The following is an 18746-nucleotide window of genomic DNA, read 5'->3' on the forward strand; positions in this document are numbered from 1 at the left end:
CTGGCTGTCGTGTGTACTTCTATCATCTGCTGATTATCATGGCAGCCTTTGACCACTGACCCTTTGGAATACCCTGAAACTCCCAAAGTCCCAAATCACTTTTCTATTAGATTGGAATATTTACAGAAGTCATATGAGGCTGTATAAGCTTTGGTAACTTAAACAGGATCAGAATGTATTCCCTTTGGTACTTTCTCCTCTCCTGAAGGCAGGAGCAGAGGCAGAAAGAGCAGCTCTCACACTGAGCTTGTGTAACTAGTGGCCCTCACAGGTAGATAGGATCAAAGAGCCTGAGACCATAAGGAGATGTGATTATGTGGCACTCCTTATCTGCCCGGCCTTGAACCCTGCTGATATCCTCTCCGCCTGCTAATGCCTCACATCTGCTGATCACCTCACCTGACATGTGTATTCTCTCCTTTTCAGTCCTGTCCGGGACTCCTATGCTCTCAGTGTCCTGACCCTCCATTGTCTCTCTTTGCAGGAAGCACGTGCAGAATGGGATCACCAAGGACAAGCATCTATAACAGGCTCTCCGTCGCCACCACCTGGCACTAGGCTACAAGTACAAGCAAGACAAGACGCCCTACTTGGACGGCTCATGCTAAAAAGGTGGCTGAAGGGAAGAGTGTCACAAAAAGAAAAAGGAAGGAAAATAGCAAGATAGGCCACGATGTGTTTTTATTCATTTTATTTGTTTAGAACATTTCATTTCATCACTGTCGTTTTGTTTTCAGTTTTGTTTTTATTAGAGCACTGTGAATGTTATTTCAGGTGACATTTTGTCTTATTGTTGCTAACTTTACATTTGATAGATTGAATAGAAAACAAACCAGTTTGAGCGAGAGTTGGAGTGGGATTTTCATGTGCAGTGGTACAGGGTGTCATAATCATCAGCATCGCCCTGAACAGCGCCGCAGCACCCACACAAGGAAAAGGTGTAGGCAGGTAGACGTTTAGACCTACAGTAACCTTTAGTAAACAATAAGGGTGAGCTGTGTTTGCTGTCAGTGAAATATGTTTTCCTACTAACTTCCTTTCCCCCTTTTACTCCCGCCATCCTCCGTCCATCCTCTTTGACTCCAGACATGAAGAGAAAAAGGCTAAAAAGAAAAACTTGATTCAAATGGGAAACACTGCGTTGCTGTTTTCAGTATTGCTCTCATGAGAGCCTGCCCGGCATTGTCTGGTACTGTTTCACCACATGTATTGATTTTCATATCATTGCACAAGTCAGTGGTGGTGACCGCACAGCTCTGGCCCACCCTGCGTCCATTAGTTTGAATTGAGAACCCACATTGGTGTGTGTAGCTATGTTTGTGCGTTTGGGTGTTTCAGGATGTGGAGAGTATGGATGTAGCTGAATCTTTTCATTAGAAATCCTTCCTTTCACAACATTTCACCTCTCAGTTTCATTTCTTTTATCTTTTTATCTCTTGTACTGATGATCAACAGATATTGGGAATAGTCACTTGGCATTCTTGTATAGAAAAAGCTTTTTATTTTATTTTACGTTTTTTTTTTTTGTCTTTGTGTGTCGCAAACATCTGTTGCTGCACTGACATGAAGGCATACAAGCTGATTGCTGGTTTAATGACAGCAAATAGCGAGAATTGATTGACTGGGTTTCAGTTTCATCCTTATTATTTAATTTGTTTAAACGGTATGAATTTGAATAACATTTTTAAAGCAGTTCGTGGGTGGTGGCGGCTATCAGGTTCACAGATAATTGGAACAATAGCCCAGAACTTGTGTAAAGATAAAAATCAGTATGATAAAAACATGTATGCACACATTATGGTATTCAGGAATGCATGACATCGAATGATTTTGGAGATATGCTATGAAATTGTCTTACAAACAAACATTGAAAAAGAAAATCCTCTCAACATGTAATCATAACATCTTTATTAATGTCCTAAAAGTGATCTTTTTTTTTTTTTTCTTTGGAGCAGTCGTGATCACTGAACATACATGGTGTTGTCCTAGAAACACAAACAAACCAGTGAGTGATAAACGTTCATGTGGCATGAGTCAAAGTCTGACGTGTCCTGGAAATCCCACTTAGAGCAAAATTGTTGGTGTCATCTGTAATTTGAACACACTGAATTAAGCTATGGTTAAAAGGGACTGGTTTCAATGGATCTCACTGGTTCACTGTGTGTGTTAGTGGGAACAGCTGCTGCACATGTATAAAACAAGGGATGTTTCTAATCTTCCTACCGTCTCGATCAAATTCAAGCTCTTGTTTCGATGAACAGCATGCTTGTGCTGCTGGAGCAGGCCGCAGATGTCGTCTGTCCATAACAGAAGTTTGTTGTAGTTTGTCTGTTTGTCTTCCACAATTCCCTCGTGTACACTTGGGGGAAGTTCAAACAAACCTTTTTAATTTACATTAAACTATCACTATTATTGCTGTAGATCAGGTTATTATTATTGTTGTTTTTTTTGTTTTGTTTTGGAATTGCTGCTGTTTATTGTTTTTCCTCTGAGAGCACTGTTGGTATTCCAGTTGTGTTGTTTTTATTCTGCTGTTTATGAGTTGGCGATTGTCTGCTCAGATCAGATGTTTCCAGGGACCAGGGAGAGTCATTTTGTTCATCTACATCTTGATTTAGTCTCAGATCTCTTCCTTTTAATCTGAATGCTGGCTCTCACTCATTTGACCGTGGTTGTTATACATCTGTACTGTAAGTAACATGACCTATCAAACATGTTACTGTGTGTTTTATATCAGACATTCAGAGTCCTGTAGCTGACTGGTTTTACTAGCATGCTGATATAGCAGGAAATGACCTCCAGGGTCCATCCCTGCACAACTTTCAGACTAGATTATCCATAGTTTGCTGATGTTTTTGTTGTATGATGACAGATGATGGGAAGGGAAGTTTGTAGTTAACCCACAAAGACCTGTGATCTGAATAAGTTGTGACTCTTCCCTCAGGTCTGGTATGGTACTGTGTGCTAAAGGTGCACCTTCAAGCTTTCCACCTCTCTCCCACTGTGTCATACTATAAACAGTCCCGTGCTGTGATATCCGAGTGAATAATGACTACTAGGGGTGGACGATATGATGAAATGTACAATCATACAATTTGAATTTGCTGTACGGTTTACACCATACTGTGTATCCTTGTAACATCTTTTCTTTTTAGTTATTCGATGAATTGATTATCCCAGAAACAACTGTGGGAACTACCATGTGTTCACCAGATGACCCTCAACTCAACTGATTTATCAGCAAATACATTATACCACCACGTGTATTATGTTCAATCATGTATCTCAAGAGGATTTCATCCATGTCGCCCACCCCTAACTGGCACCCAGAAGGGACTAAACTAACCGAAAATGGAAGGAAGAACATTTTAAGATTGTCACTTTATATTTCTTTCTGTATGGATTTGGCTGACTCTTATTTAAACTTTAGATACAACCAATAGTTCAGGTCATATTTGGTTTACGTTGTTGGCTGCATGTGATGCTCAGTTCAGTCAGATAACTCATCCAGAACAAAATGTAAGTGAGTGTACAGCCTCGGCTCTAACCTCGTCACTCCCCATTTGCATACACCAAGATCAGCACACAGGAGATCAGGGAGTGATGATAAGACGGTTGAGGCAGTGTTTGCAAATTCACATGGCATCAGTAGGCGCAACACTACTTGATTGCATTCGCATTGAAATCAGCTCAGAGAAGATGAGGAGTGATGACAATTTGATGAAACAGCGTTTGCAAACTAATCAGCACAGCATCAGCATTGATGGGGCCACATTATTACAAAGTCTCCAGTGGATTTGTGTACTGAGTTGAGTGTGATATTATGTACGGTGTGCTGACTGCACTCGTCACTTCCTGTTATTAAATTCGGCCCATACAAATAAGGGGGAGCGACAGTAAAATTAAAAAGTGCAAACTAATTAGTAAGCATCATTGCTGCAGCTGCCTCATTGCAAAAGCTGCGCTGGATTTGTGTTGTGATGGAAGAGAATCCACACATTCAGTGTCTAAGCTCTGACTTTGTCACTCCCAGGTTCCGTAGGAAAAGCAGCGTTTAGAAACTGAGCGAGAAAATGTTCAAAGCAGCAGTGGATTTGTGTTGCAGAGCTTAGAGCATGACATGTGGTGTCTAGGCTCTGACCTTGTCACTCCCTATTTCCATGCATTACAACCACATAGAAATATACAGAGTGGCGATAAGAAAAGCAGTATTCATAAACCAAGCAGGCTAACCCATTTCAAAGGCTTCACTCTAGTTGTACTGTGACAAGTATAGTATAGGATATAAATGGTGTCTAGGCTGTGACTTTGTCACTCACCTTTTCCATATGGTGTGATCCACAGAATTCATGGGATTCTTAAATGAGTAGGAACATTTTAAAGGCTTCACTAGAATTGTGCCGTGTCTAGTACCCTGCAGGATATATTTGGTGTCTAGGCTCTGACATTGTCACTCCCTTTTTCCATAGATCATGATCAATACGTAGACATTTAGGGAGTGACCATTAAAGAAGCAATTGTATAATAAACTGAGCAGGAGTATTTCAAGGCTTCACTGGATTAGTTGTGTAATGAGTACAGTATGGGATATAGTTGGTGTCTCGGCTCCGACCTTGTCACTCCCTATTTCCATACATTACTGTCAACAATTGGAAATCTGTGGAGTGACAAGAAAAGTAGCAGTGTTTATAAACTGAGTTGGGACACTTGTAAAGCATTCACTAGCCTCTACTGTAATGAGTTGCTGTGCAGGTCAGTTTGATGTCCAGGCTTTGACCTTGTCACTCCTCATTTACATACATTAAAAGTGGTCAAACAGGATCAGGGAGTGGCAATAAGATGAGCACTGACAGGAACACTGCATTTCCAAGGCTGTTTATCAGATTGCTCAGTACTGAACATGACTTGTGAGTTGTCTCCCTGAACTGACTCGCAGGCTTCGCTCCATCATGACACAAAGTATCTTCACGAATGGTTTGATTGTGCCAAAATGTCCACCCAGTTAATGAGTGGGTGTTTGTGGGAGTTGGTGACGAGTGAAGAGTAGAGCTAGTGGAGAAGGACGGGCAGAAAAGCCCCGCAGGTATTTCTTATAAATTGCACTGTAATTTATTAGTATTATTTTTATTGTTCATTAGTAGATCAAAATTAGAAAAAGCAAAAGGGAGAATTGGGGAATTTTTATGACTTTGTGGAAAGAATTAGTAACTAAAACTCATTAATTGAAGGTGTATTTTAATGATACATGTTTTTTGGACCATTAATACGTGCTGTAAGCGATACAAATTGCCCCATTTTTTTCAAAGTGAATTTGACAACTTGATAAAGACACGTACTTGCTCTTTTGTAATGCAATTTTAATACCATTCAGCCAATGTTATTGTTTCATTTTTTTCCCATAAAATAAAACATGTTCAGTAAACAAGAGACGTTCTCCGTGTGATTTCCTTTAATTTAATCTTTATTTAATCACAATTGATATCATTTTCCTTGCAAAGATCAAGTGTTGTGGATGAGGTGAAACAGAGTTCAGACCAGAGGAGAGTCCATTTCAGTGCACGAATGAAAACTGACTGCTTCAATAAATTAAAAAGTCATATGTTCCACACAGTATTTCCCTCGTGTTGGTAAATAAAAAAAAGAGTCTCACCATTGTAAGCATGGTGACGGGGGTCGGGGAGTGGTCAGGAGTCATGCAGTTACACATGGAAAATACAAAAAGTCAAATAAACACCATTCACCCACAACAAGGCAAGACCAGGGCAGAGAGAAGGTCAAGGTCAAGGAAACGCTGCAGTATTAACTTTACACACATGAAATTCATATTCTAGGTGTGTTTAATATATTTAGCCCCTTTAATCCAACACCCTTTGTTACTGCCCATTTTAAAGACATCCAGTGTATAAATACTGCAGTGCTCTCTTGACCCGCAATCTCAACAAGGCTTTAAAAGTCTGATTAAGTCAATCACATTATTGCTACAGTCAGCAAAAGGTGAAATTCAGCACGTTTTCTACTGATAAAGAGGAGTAAAGGGGGGAAGCTTTATCTCGCCATGATGTGTTGCACTTTGTACTCGTACATACTTTACACACATGTGCTCCGATTAGACAAAAAACATGTTTGTTGCATGTGACCTTTTAAAACACAAGCTTTGAGATACTTCACCAGCATGACTTTTTTTTTTTTAATCAATTTAAGATTTAAAAAAAAAAAAAGACTTGAGTGTTAAAAATAAGACACACCAGGTCTCACAGCAACAGGAATCAAATCTCGACTACAGAAAAACGTAACACACGAAGCAAGAAGGAAAAAGATGGAATCTGCTTTAAATTTCTATAACCATTATATATTAAATGGGAGGAAAGGGGGAAGATTAGTACATACAATAATTATTTGGCAAGGACTTGAATGTTTCTTTCAATATTTTCACTACCAAGGCAATGGAATCAGGATTATCTAAACACTACTTCACATTTCAGACAACTCGTCTTATTTGTAAACGATGTTTGTGTCAGGAGTCTTTTCACTGAGCGTTCAAAGAATAGGTTTACATTTTTTCACCCCCAAGTCTGTCTCATCACAATAATCACGTGCCCATATGTGCAGTGAAAGTTATTGGTCACTGATTATAAATTGTCTCTTTACCAATGACACAACTACACTAATAATATCAGGCTAATAGAATGTCAGTGGTCAAATGTTTGATAATCAAATAGACACTTTGTGGACCCAGCTTTTTTTCTGTTTTTTCCTTTTAAGTGATTTGTTACCTTTCATATTTATTTACCTTTAGGTCGAAAAATGCAATTTAAACGCCTACACTCCGTTTTCTGACATTTTCAGGTTGAAGCAATGGATCAATAAATCAAAAAAACTGAACAACAGATCATTTGCTGATGAAAATAATCTTCAGTCACAGGCCAAAGGAGAAAAACTGCTGTATTCTGAAGTTAAAATGAAGCTCAAGTGTGAGCCATGTGGGCATCTTCAATCATCCTTTTTAATGCATCTTCAGCTAAATATCAGGTGTTTTTGGAGCTGTGAGGAGAAAAAGGATAATTACAGTGGCCAACAATTTAACACTTTCATGGGAACGAGTGTTACGTTAAGGCTGCCTGAAAAAAATGTGAACGCATCCCTTTAACAGTAAGTTTGGTGAACACATCTCTCGATTTAAGAAATTCTGGGCTAAACTCTGTGTGGTCAGTTTCTCCCTGTAGCTGCCTGAAACAACACGTGACGTCAGTTTGGCAGAATGATCACTCGAACGGTATATACTGAGAGGAGGAATGAGGAGCGACCAGTGGTACAGCAACACCACAAACTCTCACTTAATCATAGGTAGATCTCAGAGGTGCAGACAAATGCTTTATATCCTTAACAAAAATCAAATAACTATCAAATATTTGGGATTATCGTACATGAATGACAAGACATCTGTGTTCGTGAAGACAGGGAGAGTGAAAAATGATTCCTGATTATTCTGGTCCGTGAGACCAAATGGATAAAGTTGGCAGCAGGACAGGATCTGACATCATAGTTTGTGGAGCAGGATGAAGGAAACGGATTCTGCTGGTTTGAAAACCATCACGAGAACAGCAGCTCAGCCCAGCTTCTGTGTTCTTACTGGCTAAAGTTTTTTGATTTGAGGAGAGAAGAGTAAGATCGGGGGGGGTCGTACGGCTTAATGGACCTTTGTCTTGGGCTGGGTGATTCTACGGACAACACTGTACAGGACTCCGAAGTTCTGTAAGAAAAAAATAAAGGTCCACAATAGAAGAATCAGTGATCATTTCATGGTTCCAGACAACATCTACACACTCACTTTCTCCATCATTAATATGATTCATTCTTTAGTTCTCTCACAGGCGCCCTCAGTGATCGATTTTAGACTCACTGCTGTAAATTAACAGCTATCGTGAGCATGAAGGGATGTTTGCCTCCTCTTCTCTTTACTGAAACTCCCTTATAAATGTCCTTATCAGGATGAACATTTATTGTAATACCGAAATAATGCACATATGTGCCAAAGCACACAAAAATGACACAACACAAGGTCTCATCTAATTATGTGCCCACATGCTGCTGTGCATTATTTCAATTACCTATTGCTCATCTCTGTACCAGGTAGTCGCTAATTGTGTCGGCCTGTCATTTGGTGCCTGGTGCACAGGGGGTTTTAGAGCTTGTTTTTAACAGAAAACCACTTCCTGCTGCAGTCAAAACAGACACAATGAAAGCCGTGGGAGTTAATTCAGAGAGTGGACACTTAAACAACAAAATGAAACTCACTGTAAAGGTTTGTACACCTGAGTGGAGCTACTAATATGGGTTTGTAAAATACTGATTATTGCCTTTTGAAAAAGAGCACAATGTAGTTTTGGGAAATACATTTTAATCACAACAGAAAGATCTAAACACATTAAATAAACATTCATTTTCCCGATAAACAAACTAACCTTAAAGGACAACACAATTTCATACTGTTTAACTTACTGTTATTGTGTATATGTGGCAGACCCTGCCACCTTTTTAGCTTCAAACAGTGTTCTGGGACCTTATTCTATATTCTCTGACAACAGCTTTTTTTCCACTTAGAGAAATAATAATTAATTCCGAATTATTGTATTATTACCTCATTAACATTGTAAATATTTAAATTCAGAGTTTGAATTTTGTTTTCCAAATCTACATAGTTCCACTTTAAAGAAGTAATACTGACCAATTGCATACATGTCTTTTATGGGATGGAGTGCATGTGTGAAAGTGTCACTACAGATTACTGCATGAACACAGTGACTCACCTGGATGGCCAGATACATCATCCCTAAGTACGCTGCGATGCAGACGGCCAGCAACAAGTCAAAAATAGCAGGCTTTACTCTGAGAATCATCAGTGTGAAACAGAGAGAAATACACAAGAGAAAAATCATTATTCAAGGAACAAAACAGGCAAAATGTATCCTTTGTGATTACATATTTAACTAGTAGTGTGTGAAAAGTGTGACAAAAGAGATACTGAAAGTAATCGAGATGGCCGTACACCTTTACAGACAGTACAAAGCTACGGTTGATGAGTATGAAGTGCTGTGAAGCATCTTAGAGGAGCTCATTAAACGCACCTGTAGGCATTCATTGTCTGCTTCAGCTGGTCGTAGAATACAAACTCTGGATCCCTGATGACAAGAGATATAAACACTTTTTACCATCACATGAAGAATAAAAGTAGAAAGATGACCGCGTACAATAATATATACTAGATCTGTCGTTTCTGGAAATGTACTGTTCAGGAAATCCCTCTACTGCATGTAAATCACACTATAAACAAAAGATCTATAGTTAAAAGGAAAAAGAAAAAAACTGCATGGATCATCTTTTTCTGTCTGTCTCCAAAGTTTTCTTTACCTTTTGTCAGCTTTGACGTAGTGTCTCTTGACATCCTTGAGGTAGTGTCCGAGGTGATACTCCAGAGTGGACACCACACTGCTGTCTTTGTCCACCAGCTGAGCGGCTCGGGGCTGCGCTGTGAGCCAGTCTACCACTGCTGATAACTGGTCCTCCTGAACCTGCTGACGAGAAGAGGGAACTGCATCATGACAGAGGTGTGAAGTGCAGCAGGAGCGCACCAACATCAGAGGCCATAAAGCTACACACAAAATAACCACCAGAGTCTGACAGGCCGGACGGGATCCAGTAAAGCTATAGCCTATCACTGAGGAGTCGTGTTTCTTTCTATGTAATTGGTTGTGATTGTTTGATGGTACTGTGATGAATTTCCTTATTCTAAAGAGTCCTTGTAAGAATGCACCTTATTAAGAACACATTGCATGTGTAATAAGCAGCTCACCCCAGCCTTCATGCACTTACACATGAGCTGCTCCTTTGGTTTTATGCGCCCCAACAAAGACTGAGTTGAAACACTACAGCACAATGCCTTAGTTTCTTGAAGGGTTTTTACTTTTTCAAAGCAGATACTTGGTGTTGTTGAATCATGATTTATTGATCACAAAGCAGAGCACAAGTCTGACCTCTCTCTTCTTTGGTTTCATGTCCTTGGATCAAAAGAGCACCTAGTTTTTGATACCTACATTCATGAAAAGCGCTCCTTAGACCACCAGCGTTCTCCTTGTTTTCATAAGGCAAAATCTGTTTTGCAGAAGCCCTGTGGCAAGTGGGAACTTGGGTAACAAAACACTGATTCCAAGAAGACGAGGTGAACCATTATCCATGTTCTGAAAATTCTCCATGCAAGTTCTATACATAACCTGCAAACATACAATGTATACACCTTTTCTTAGGAGTTCATGGAGAAAATAAGACTTCCCAGGAAGCAAACCTGAAGTCTGGTCCTATTTTGAACACAGTGTAGTGGTGCATTACAACCTCTTGTGGCTGAAATTAGTATTGTCAAAAACAAAAAGAAGGAAATTTCGCAAGTGTTTCTAAGTCATAAACCCAGGAGAAAAAAATCATTTTTAAGAGTTTTTTGGTCACAGAAAAATTGTACAAAATAAAATGTAAAGTAGTCAGAATATTGACACAAATTTTGTCCTGATAAAAACAGCAGAAACAGAGGTCAACTGTTGCCACAATGTTCGGGTTAGTATTAACTTACCAATGTGCCCTCATTAGAACTTCATTTGTCATTCATCATAAATATTGTACCACGTGAGTCAGTGTGTTTTTCAGCCATACAAAATACATGTATTAATTTAAATGAGGCCAACAGTTTCAGAGTAATACTGAGCTCACTTTTTGATTTAGTGAAAGCTGTTTGAAGATGGAGCATTAAAACAATATCTCTGATATTAATCTTAATATTTCAGTGGGTTAGTGACAAGATTAGAATTTAACTGTTGGTCGTCACCTCTGTGGACAGATGAGTCAGTGGTATGTTATACACCCCTTTAGTTTTTCTTGTTTTTTCATACATTTATACATTTTTCGTCATTGCCACAGATCTACTGAATCTGCTTTCCTGTCACATCAGGATTCATCTGTATGAATCAGATGAGACAGGTTAATATCTGGTTGTTTTCTCCGTCGCAGAGATTCATTTCTGCAACTGTGCGTTTAACCTGCATCACAGAGGAGGTGTTAATGGGCCATCAGACTCAAGATTAAGAGCAGTTGAGTTAAAGTGACTCACCATTTGCTCAGTGAAGATCTGCAGGTCTCCAGGAGCCCCCTGGGTAGAGCAGGAACAACAACAATGTCACATCACAGGCATAAAGCAGACATAGTGTCTAGTGTCAATACATTTTCTGCAACTGTGTGTCTACCTTTTCAGTGAGGTTATAAATGACTCTGGCCAGTGCTTCTGCTACCACCTTGGTGTTCCTGCCGAGTTTCTTAACATCTACATGAGGCCTGTAAGACATAAACAAAAGCGTGCCGACAGTTAGAGACAAAAACTGCAAAAACATCAGGAGAGAAACCAGAAACCCTGAGCAACACGAGGTAGAGAGGAGAAACCGATAACACAGCCTCTGTTTTCCACACAGGTGGGCTGAAATGCAGGAGAACAGAAGACTGTGCACATATCACATCAACTGACAGGTCAAGTGTGAAACTGTAACACAGAGGAGATAAATGGTTTACTAACAGGCAGTGAGAGGAGATGGATGGCTACAGGAGCGGTATGAGATCAAGAAGAGTGGAGGGGAGAGGGTGTTACTGCCTCAGTCACACTCGGGGGGGGATCAAATCCGAGACCTCACAAGCTCGCTCCACATCTGACAAAGGGCATAAATACAGTCATGAATAATGTAAAACTATGCTCCGATCGAGGTGTACCCAGGGATTTAACGTGATGTGAAGGAGCAAAGTGGGTCAGAGGAGGAGGGGAGGAAATGGGTCTATCAAAACACTGACGACATGAATGGATATGACCAGTAGCTACAATGGAAACTCTTTTCTTGCGGTGATTCAGAGACTTGCAGTAATGAACCCACCCAGCAGGGGGCTCTCCCGCTCCGTGGCGAGAGGAGGGGGACACTGACCGCACGTCCATGATGCTGGAGCGCTGAGCCAGGCGGTGGGAGGGCAGGTGGGACAACGTGAAGGCCGGCAGCCGGCGGATCCCGAAGCGCTCGTGCTCCCAGGCCAGCATGTCATCTGCCAGGTTGATTTTCTTGTGGACCATCGAGAACTTGACCTCTGGGTACTGACTCGCAACCACCTGAGAGAAAATGACAGGGACATATCATCTGGGATTAGGAGTGAACGTAGTGAAAAATCATTTCAAATTGTTGATATGAGAAAAAGCTTGAGGAGAACTCAGAAAAGAAAAAGGTGAAAGCTCTAGGCCAAAGGCATCTCAAAAACCTGATCTGACATGCAGATATTTCTCAATACTAGAAATTAACGATTAACGCTGCCATTTACATTTCTATATAAATAATGAGATTATAGAAAGAACCCTATATATCTATTGCATCTTTGTTTTGTCATGGTTTGTAGTGTAAGATTCAGTAACTTCAGGGGTTCTTACCATCTCCAGCTCCTTGAGCAGAGAATACTGTGGAGATCCCTCTTTGGGAGGTTTGGACACATGGAGGTGCAGAGAGTCTCCGTTCCCCAGAGTGTCCAGACACAACACAAAGGCTACGTTGTCCTGCAGCAGACTGGAGTCTATAAAGAAAGGGAGGGAAAGGTGAAATGAAAGGGAGAGGTTCATGATGAATTATATATATAAAAAAGAAGGTAAGAAAAAAGGACACTCAGCAGGTTAAACATGCATCCAAATATCCATAGAGCATAACAGTCTGTCTTTGTTTTGTTGTGTATTCTAAAGTATCTATTTATTTATTTTTACTTTTAAAAGGGACTCTTTGGAACATCTGTGTTGTGCTTGAGGTTGGCCTTTAGTTTATGTTAGTAGTCTTCTTTTCTAAACTAACTTTAGCAACTCTCGCTCTCTATCAGTGGAGCAGAGAACAACAATAAGACGAGGCACTCCAGAATGTGAATAAAGTCATATCAGATTTGTTTTGTTGCGTCCTACCCGTATGGTCCAGATTGTCCTCCAGCCAACGTTTGGTGCCCTGGTAGTTAAACTTTCCCCCACCGGATACAAAGAACAGCAGGTTGTACCTGAAAACACAACAACGCTGTGTCAAACCTATGAGGGAGATCACCTGATGGAGATGGATATGTGATACTAAGATGCATAAAACACTAGTGTTATTATTAATGGACGAATCAAATGAGAAGCCACTTCAAAACCTGCACACATGACATTGAGAATTTACAGTAAAGTCCATTACTCCACTATTTACCACTTTGTTTAAGAAGCAAGTCCTTCCACTCAGCTACTATCAAGTACATTTAGACAAGAACGAGCCTGTACTATATCACTGAACGCTTTCAAGTGTTTAACACAGTCGGATGTGATTCTTCCTGCTAGCAGAGTGCACAGATAATGTTCAATATAGTTTCTCAGGAAGCATTTGGAGAATGACTCTAACTACAATAAATGTGATAGACATAAAAAAATAGACTTTATCTGATGTTCAGACGAACCACTCAGGTCAGCAATCAATAGTTGTTCTAGATTTCATCTCATATACAGCACAAGACATTACAGTGAGTGTGCAGCAGAGAGCTTCACTGAGGCGTCTCCACTGACGTCACTGTGCAAAAATAACTGGATATAGTGGTTTGCCTCTGATGCAGCTAAAGATGTTCAAACTGACCGGCAGCTATTTGAAGCTCATGAATGATCCAGTCTTAATGTGAGTGCTGGCATCATTACTTACCCAGCGTGTGTCCTCTTGTAGGTGTAAAGTTTCGAGAAGAGACGAGCCAGCTCTAGTAACATGGACACTCCACTACCATTTGAGTCTGCGCCATACGACAGCCACTGCGCACGCACACGCACACGCACACACACACACACACACACACACACACACAGTTAGATCACTTTCCCTGCATGATCTCTTTTTATTGAAAGTTGTGTTGCCCGTTTATGTGCAACGTTTTTAAACTCATGCTAATCAACGTGGAGACTAAAATAATGTGTCAAATCCTACAGATATTTGCAGACAAAATATTTCTTCAGCTGCTAAATTTCCTGTAAGTTTTGAAAGAGTCTGGGTTTATTTGTAGGAAAAAAAGAAGCAGCAAACATACTGGAGCAACACCGAAGGAGTCGTAGTGAGCAACCACGACAATAGTAGGCAGATCCTCTCCTCCAACTCCAGCCAGACGGCCCTGGTGACAAAAAAAAAACCAAAGCCGTTGATAAATTAAATCACACAGTATATCTAAAGCATTAGACTCAGCTTTTAAACTTGAGGCTGGCAGCTTGAAAGTGCAGAGCTGCAGTGGGTTACAGTCACAGTCGACCTCCTGACCACAAATCGCTGCGAAAAACATCACTCCGTCTTCTAATCCCCTCTGCAGTGTGACTAAGCCACTTTTTCCTTCTGGTTTTAAAACAAAGCTTAGATAAGAAAGTCCTGAACTAACTCTTCACGCCTGCTTTGTTTTGCTTCCTTTCGGACTCAACTTGTTTTGATCTAAATTTATCATCAACAACGATCAAAGCTGTCCAAATCTTTTCATAAACCCTAACAAAAAAAATCAAAGAAAAGAAACATCATAAGGGATCATCAATACCTGTCAAGACCAAATAAAACCGGTTAAAGAACGATCAACTGAGCATCAATAATTTCCTTGTTGAGGCTGGAAGACTCTTTTGTTGCCATAATTTTAATACAAATTTGACCTTCAGAGTGCAGGAAAAAAAGGTTAGCACTGACCATTGTAACTCATGTTTGGCCACCGGGATTGACAGTCAGTGTAAATCCATCTAGAGGATTTGTGGCCACCCACTTGCAGAGAACAAACAACACCTCCCTCACCTGGTAACACAAGGCTGACGGTTATACTTACAGGTTCCAGAAGAATCGACCAAACAAGTTGATACTTGATCATTTGAAGACGTAGCTCATTTGTGAAACCCTTTTTTGTAAACAAAGCCTACCCATAATGTTTATGGTAAATAAAAAAAATGCTATATTTCCTGGGCTAAAAGCCACAAAACAAGATTACAAGTTCAGTAATCAATGCCCCAGTTTACAGTGCTTGCTTTGGCAACAGGTGGAGACCAGTGTGAGAAGCTGGATCTAGCACCGAGAGGAAAACTCCTCTAACTTAAGCTCACACAGATAAGACTGAGACAGAGGAAAAACCAACAGTCCTAACCATCAAGCCACTTTCCTACCTAATGTTACCGTAATATCACCCTGCAAACCTATGTTCTGAGGGCATTTATGAAACTGCGACTCTATTCTTTGTTTCCTTTTCAAGTTAGGTCTTACAAAGAGCCTTAAAAGCCAACATAATTAGGATGAATAATCATATAATAATAGGACTACTGAGATTACATCATTGGCAAAAACTGACACTTCTGCAAGCCTTTCTAATAATACTAACAACTGAATGCAGTAATCTTCAAATAATGATTTAGTCTCTCACCTCTAAACTGGTGATGGCCCAGTCACTGATGGCTTTACTCTGCGCTCCACTAGTGACCATCTGGAAGCCGTTGGCTGTGGCTGTATGCAGCAGAACTACAGAAAATAGAAAAAAAAATATTAAGGAAACATGCAAGCAGAATTTTTAAATTTTCATTCCCACTATACATGTGCTTTCTTTCCTATATGTCAAGTGTAGAGCGGATAACTCTCTTTACCTTCAGCTGCCGATAAGGATCCCTGTGAGGACGAGGAAGTCAGGGTTTGGGTATAGATGGACAGCAGCTCATCGTCCTCCATGGCGAAGTAGACGGGGACGATGGTCTCAGTGGCCAGCATCTCTGGCTCCAGCTCCATGAACTGCTACACAAGATGAAAAAAAGGAAACAGTGTGTTAGTAAGCCATGTCACGCATCCTGGGAGGACTAATTTGATTTCTTCAACACTGCAAGTTCAGGATTGCTAATGGTTTGAGAGGAATGTAGGTGATAGAGGATCGCTACAGTGGCAAATTGCAGATAAACTGCAAATCGATGAACACAGTCCTCTGGAATCCTGGCCAAAAAATCTGTCTCTACGATAATTTACTGTAATGGGAAATTAGTTATGCAACTAAATGAGTAACTGATCAAGTGCCAAGTATTCTGTTTTCCAGAAAGACATATCATTCCACTCATAAAGCTTGAAAACCAAGTACTCAGAACCCATTCAGTGTGCTTTAGTCAGGTCATATCTATTGGAAAATCACTTTAGTTGCAACTCAAAAACAGAATTACGAGCTGAATGTCTTCTGTCACAGTTTTCCCTATGAAGCTTAAATAAATACATATTACAGAGATGATGATGATGCTATCAAACAAACTATGGGTGGCGAACACTCTGGTTTAAGCACCTTTGAGCAAGACACCTAACGCAAACATATTCAACCACAAACACTTAAGCTTTTGGCTGTGCCTCTGCTTCATGACCTCAAAGAAAGCTTGCCAGATATAGGGGATGCTACTCCTGACTCGCACCATGCATAAAAACTGTGTGGATTTTTACTTCTTCTTGAGCTGTCTATATGTAGATCACATCTTCAGATAAATGCTGCCTCACCAGAACAAGACAACGATCTGCAGGATTTTGTTTATTATTACCTGCACTATGTCCTGAGGCACAGCAGACATGTTCTTGGGCAGGATGATGACCACAGCCCCGGCCGACTGGCGCAGGGCTTTCTGATACTCTTCATAGGAGAAGTCTGCCAGCCGCATGATAACACAGCGACGACTTAGTACCTCTGCCTCCACAGTACGAGCCTCTGTGTTCAGGATGGCATTCCTGGTACCTGAGGGTACAAAGACACTTTCATCAATAATCATGATACAATAACTTCTGTCTTTGTGTCAACAGGAAACGGCAGGGATAATCCATCTATTAGAGCACAGTTGAATCAATTGCTTCTATAGTGACACATTTACACTGAGATAAAACAAAACCAAAAACAAATGGGATGGTTAATGGTTAATCTCTTTATCAACTCTGGTATCTTTTACTAATTTACATCAAACCTGACACGGTTATAATCATGATCTTAGTTGCTTACTGAAGAGACGGGAAGCTTTTACTAGCATCCTTCTTCTTTTCCTTAGCAAAACATTGCTTTACTGTTCCTAGAGCTAGGGGGTTAAATCCTCACTTACTCACAGCGACAAGCCATCTTAAAAGCCCGTAAACCAATCCGTCCATTCATCATTTTATCATTGTAAAAACTGTTATGAGGAGCGAACATTTCTGACAGCTTGCGTTTTCTGTATGTCCCGTTTAAGATCTCTAGAAATGCTGCTAATATAACTTAATGACGTATTAATATAGATAAAATTTGCATGGGAACGGATTATTAAATTGATATACACTTAACAATGACGCTCAGGGTTAATTTAAATGCTTCTAATCTTGATTTGCTTCTAGAAAATGAGCTAGCTTGATGCTGCTTGCTAGCAAAGGAGAGCTACATTAGCAGCTAGCTAGGAAGCTAGTGCTACCCTGCATGCTGTCATTGAAATGTTACTTCGGGTAAGTTAACGTTAGCCGGGGACGACAACACTGCTAACCCGGGTTAGCTTTAGATGCCGGTCTAATTTCTGCGGATGTGGTGATGCTTGCATTTATTCCGTTGCGATACAATAGATAATCAACCGACTCACCGTACGGCTGTCCCTGCAGGTCGTACTGCTGCATGCGGTACACCGTGAACTCATGTGCCGCCTCGGCCGGGAGCGGTGACACAAGGATCAGCACCGCGGGGATAAACACAATGAAGGTGAGGGGAAACGATGATTTAAACATGTTATCGAACACTTCACTAGCCTCCTCAAACATCGTGGCGATTGTATTCAGCACACAGCTACGGATAAAAGAGTATTTTCAGCTGTCACGGCTCTGAGCTACTGACAGACAGGGACCCAGATTAGCTAGCCAGCTAACCGCAAACCACAACCAGAGTAACTGACAAATAATTTTGATCAGGCAAGCGGCTGGACGACCAGTAACTCTGGACTGGGGTTACGACGAATACAGCAATATGCCCAGTTTACTAAAATATAGCAATGCAGTGTATTGCTCAACGAAAGCTATTTCGTGTTTATTCAAAATAGTAATCTTATAATCACATATTTTAGACCGAGTTGAATCACCGGTCCTTCAGGAATCTTCGAGGACAGCTATAATTGAAAAGCCATTCATTATTACTACATGAGGTGGCGCTGTACACCATAGAAATGAACCGTGATAGAAGTCCAGCCAAAACATTGTCTGGGTTCGTGTGTGTGTGTGTGTGTGTGGATAATATTTTTGTCTGTTTGGGTGAGACAAATGAGTAGAGGCTTACACTTAGCTGTTTTCATTTCAAGACACTTTTTAAGAAGAAGATCTTTTTCTGATGCAATCTCAATCGAAATGTTTTTTTGTTTTTTTTTCAGCAGCCATGTACAAAATCATTCATCCCCAACAGCAGAGAATATGTTTTTTAACCAAATTAGGTAGATCGGTAGATAGATTGCTTTCTATCTCAGTCTCTGTTGTGTTTTGCAGTTCTTGACATATGTCAGGTATTTATATTTAAATAATATAGGGATCTTGCTGTATAAGTCAAATATTATGATGACTCATCTATCACTCAGGAGCATAAGGATAAACTCATCCCATGAAATGAAATAGTCACAGACTTCGTGTCTTTGACATCTACAGCAACTAATTCTGTGTTGACGGAGTAAA

At 40.4% G+C, this 18746-nt stretch overlaps 2 protein-coding genes across 7 annotated transcripts in view; one reads left to right on the forward strand and one right to left on the reverse strand.

The window, feature by feature from the left end:
- cers1 (ceramide synthase 1) overlaps positions 1-5427 on the forward strand; it is a 31026-nt gene extending 25599 nt beyond the window's left edge. For all 3 annotated transcript variants that reach the window (XM_037113884.1, XM_037113881.1, XM_037113883.1), the window contains one exon: positions 485-5427. In XM_037113884.1, the coding sequence (XP_036969779.1) occupies positions 485-527 (43 nt within the window). In that variant the 3' untranslated portion in view covers positions 528-5427. The remainder of the gene's footprint in view (positions 1-484) is intronic.
- A 7-nt stretch (positions 5428-5434) lies between these two features.
- Positions 5435-18091, reverse strand: ncln (nicalin). Of its 4 annotated transcripts, none has more exons than XM_037113880.1 (15): positions 17678-18086; positions 16628-16818; positions 15707-15851; positions 15490-15584; positions 14140-14220; positions 13764-13867; positions 13010-13098; positions 12497-12636; positions 12006-12184; positions 11286-11373; positions 11153-11191; positions 9409-9569; positions 9126-9179; positions 8808-8886; positions 5435-7750 (listed from the first exon to the last, which is right to left on the reverse strand). In XM_037113880.1, exons 1-15 carry the CDS (start codon positions 17850-17852, stop codon positions 7688-7690), a joined length of 1683 nt encoding a protein of 560 aa, XP_036969775.1. In that variant the 5' UTR covers positions 17853-18086; the 3' UTR covers positions 5435-7687. The 4 variants fall into 4 exon arrangements, with proteins under 4 accessions (XP_036969775.1, XP_036969772.1, XP_036969774.1 ...); XM_037113877.1 differs by having other exon boundaries at positions 5444-7750; positions 9409-9572; positions 11958-12184; positions 17678-18091; XM_037113879.1 differs by having other exon boundaries at positions 5444-7750; positions 9409-9572; positions 17678-18088.
- Positions 18092-18746: the final 655 nt, after the last annotated feature.

Source organism: Acanthopagrus latus, chromosome 11 (assembly GCF_904848185.1).
Source record: "Acanthopagrus latus isolate v.2019 chromosome 11, fAcaLat1.1, whole genome shotgun sequence".
NCBI lineage: Eukaryota > Metazoa > Chordata > Actinopteri > Spariformes > Sparidae > Acanthopagrus > Acanthopagrus latus.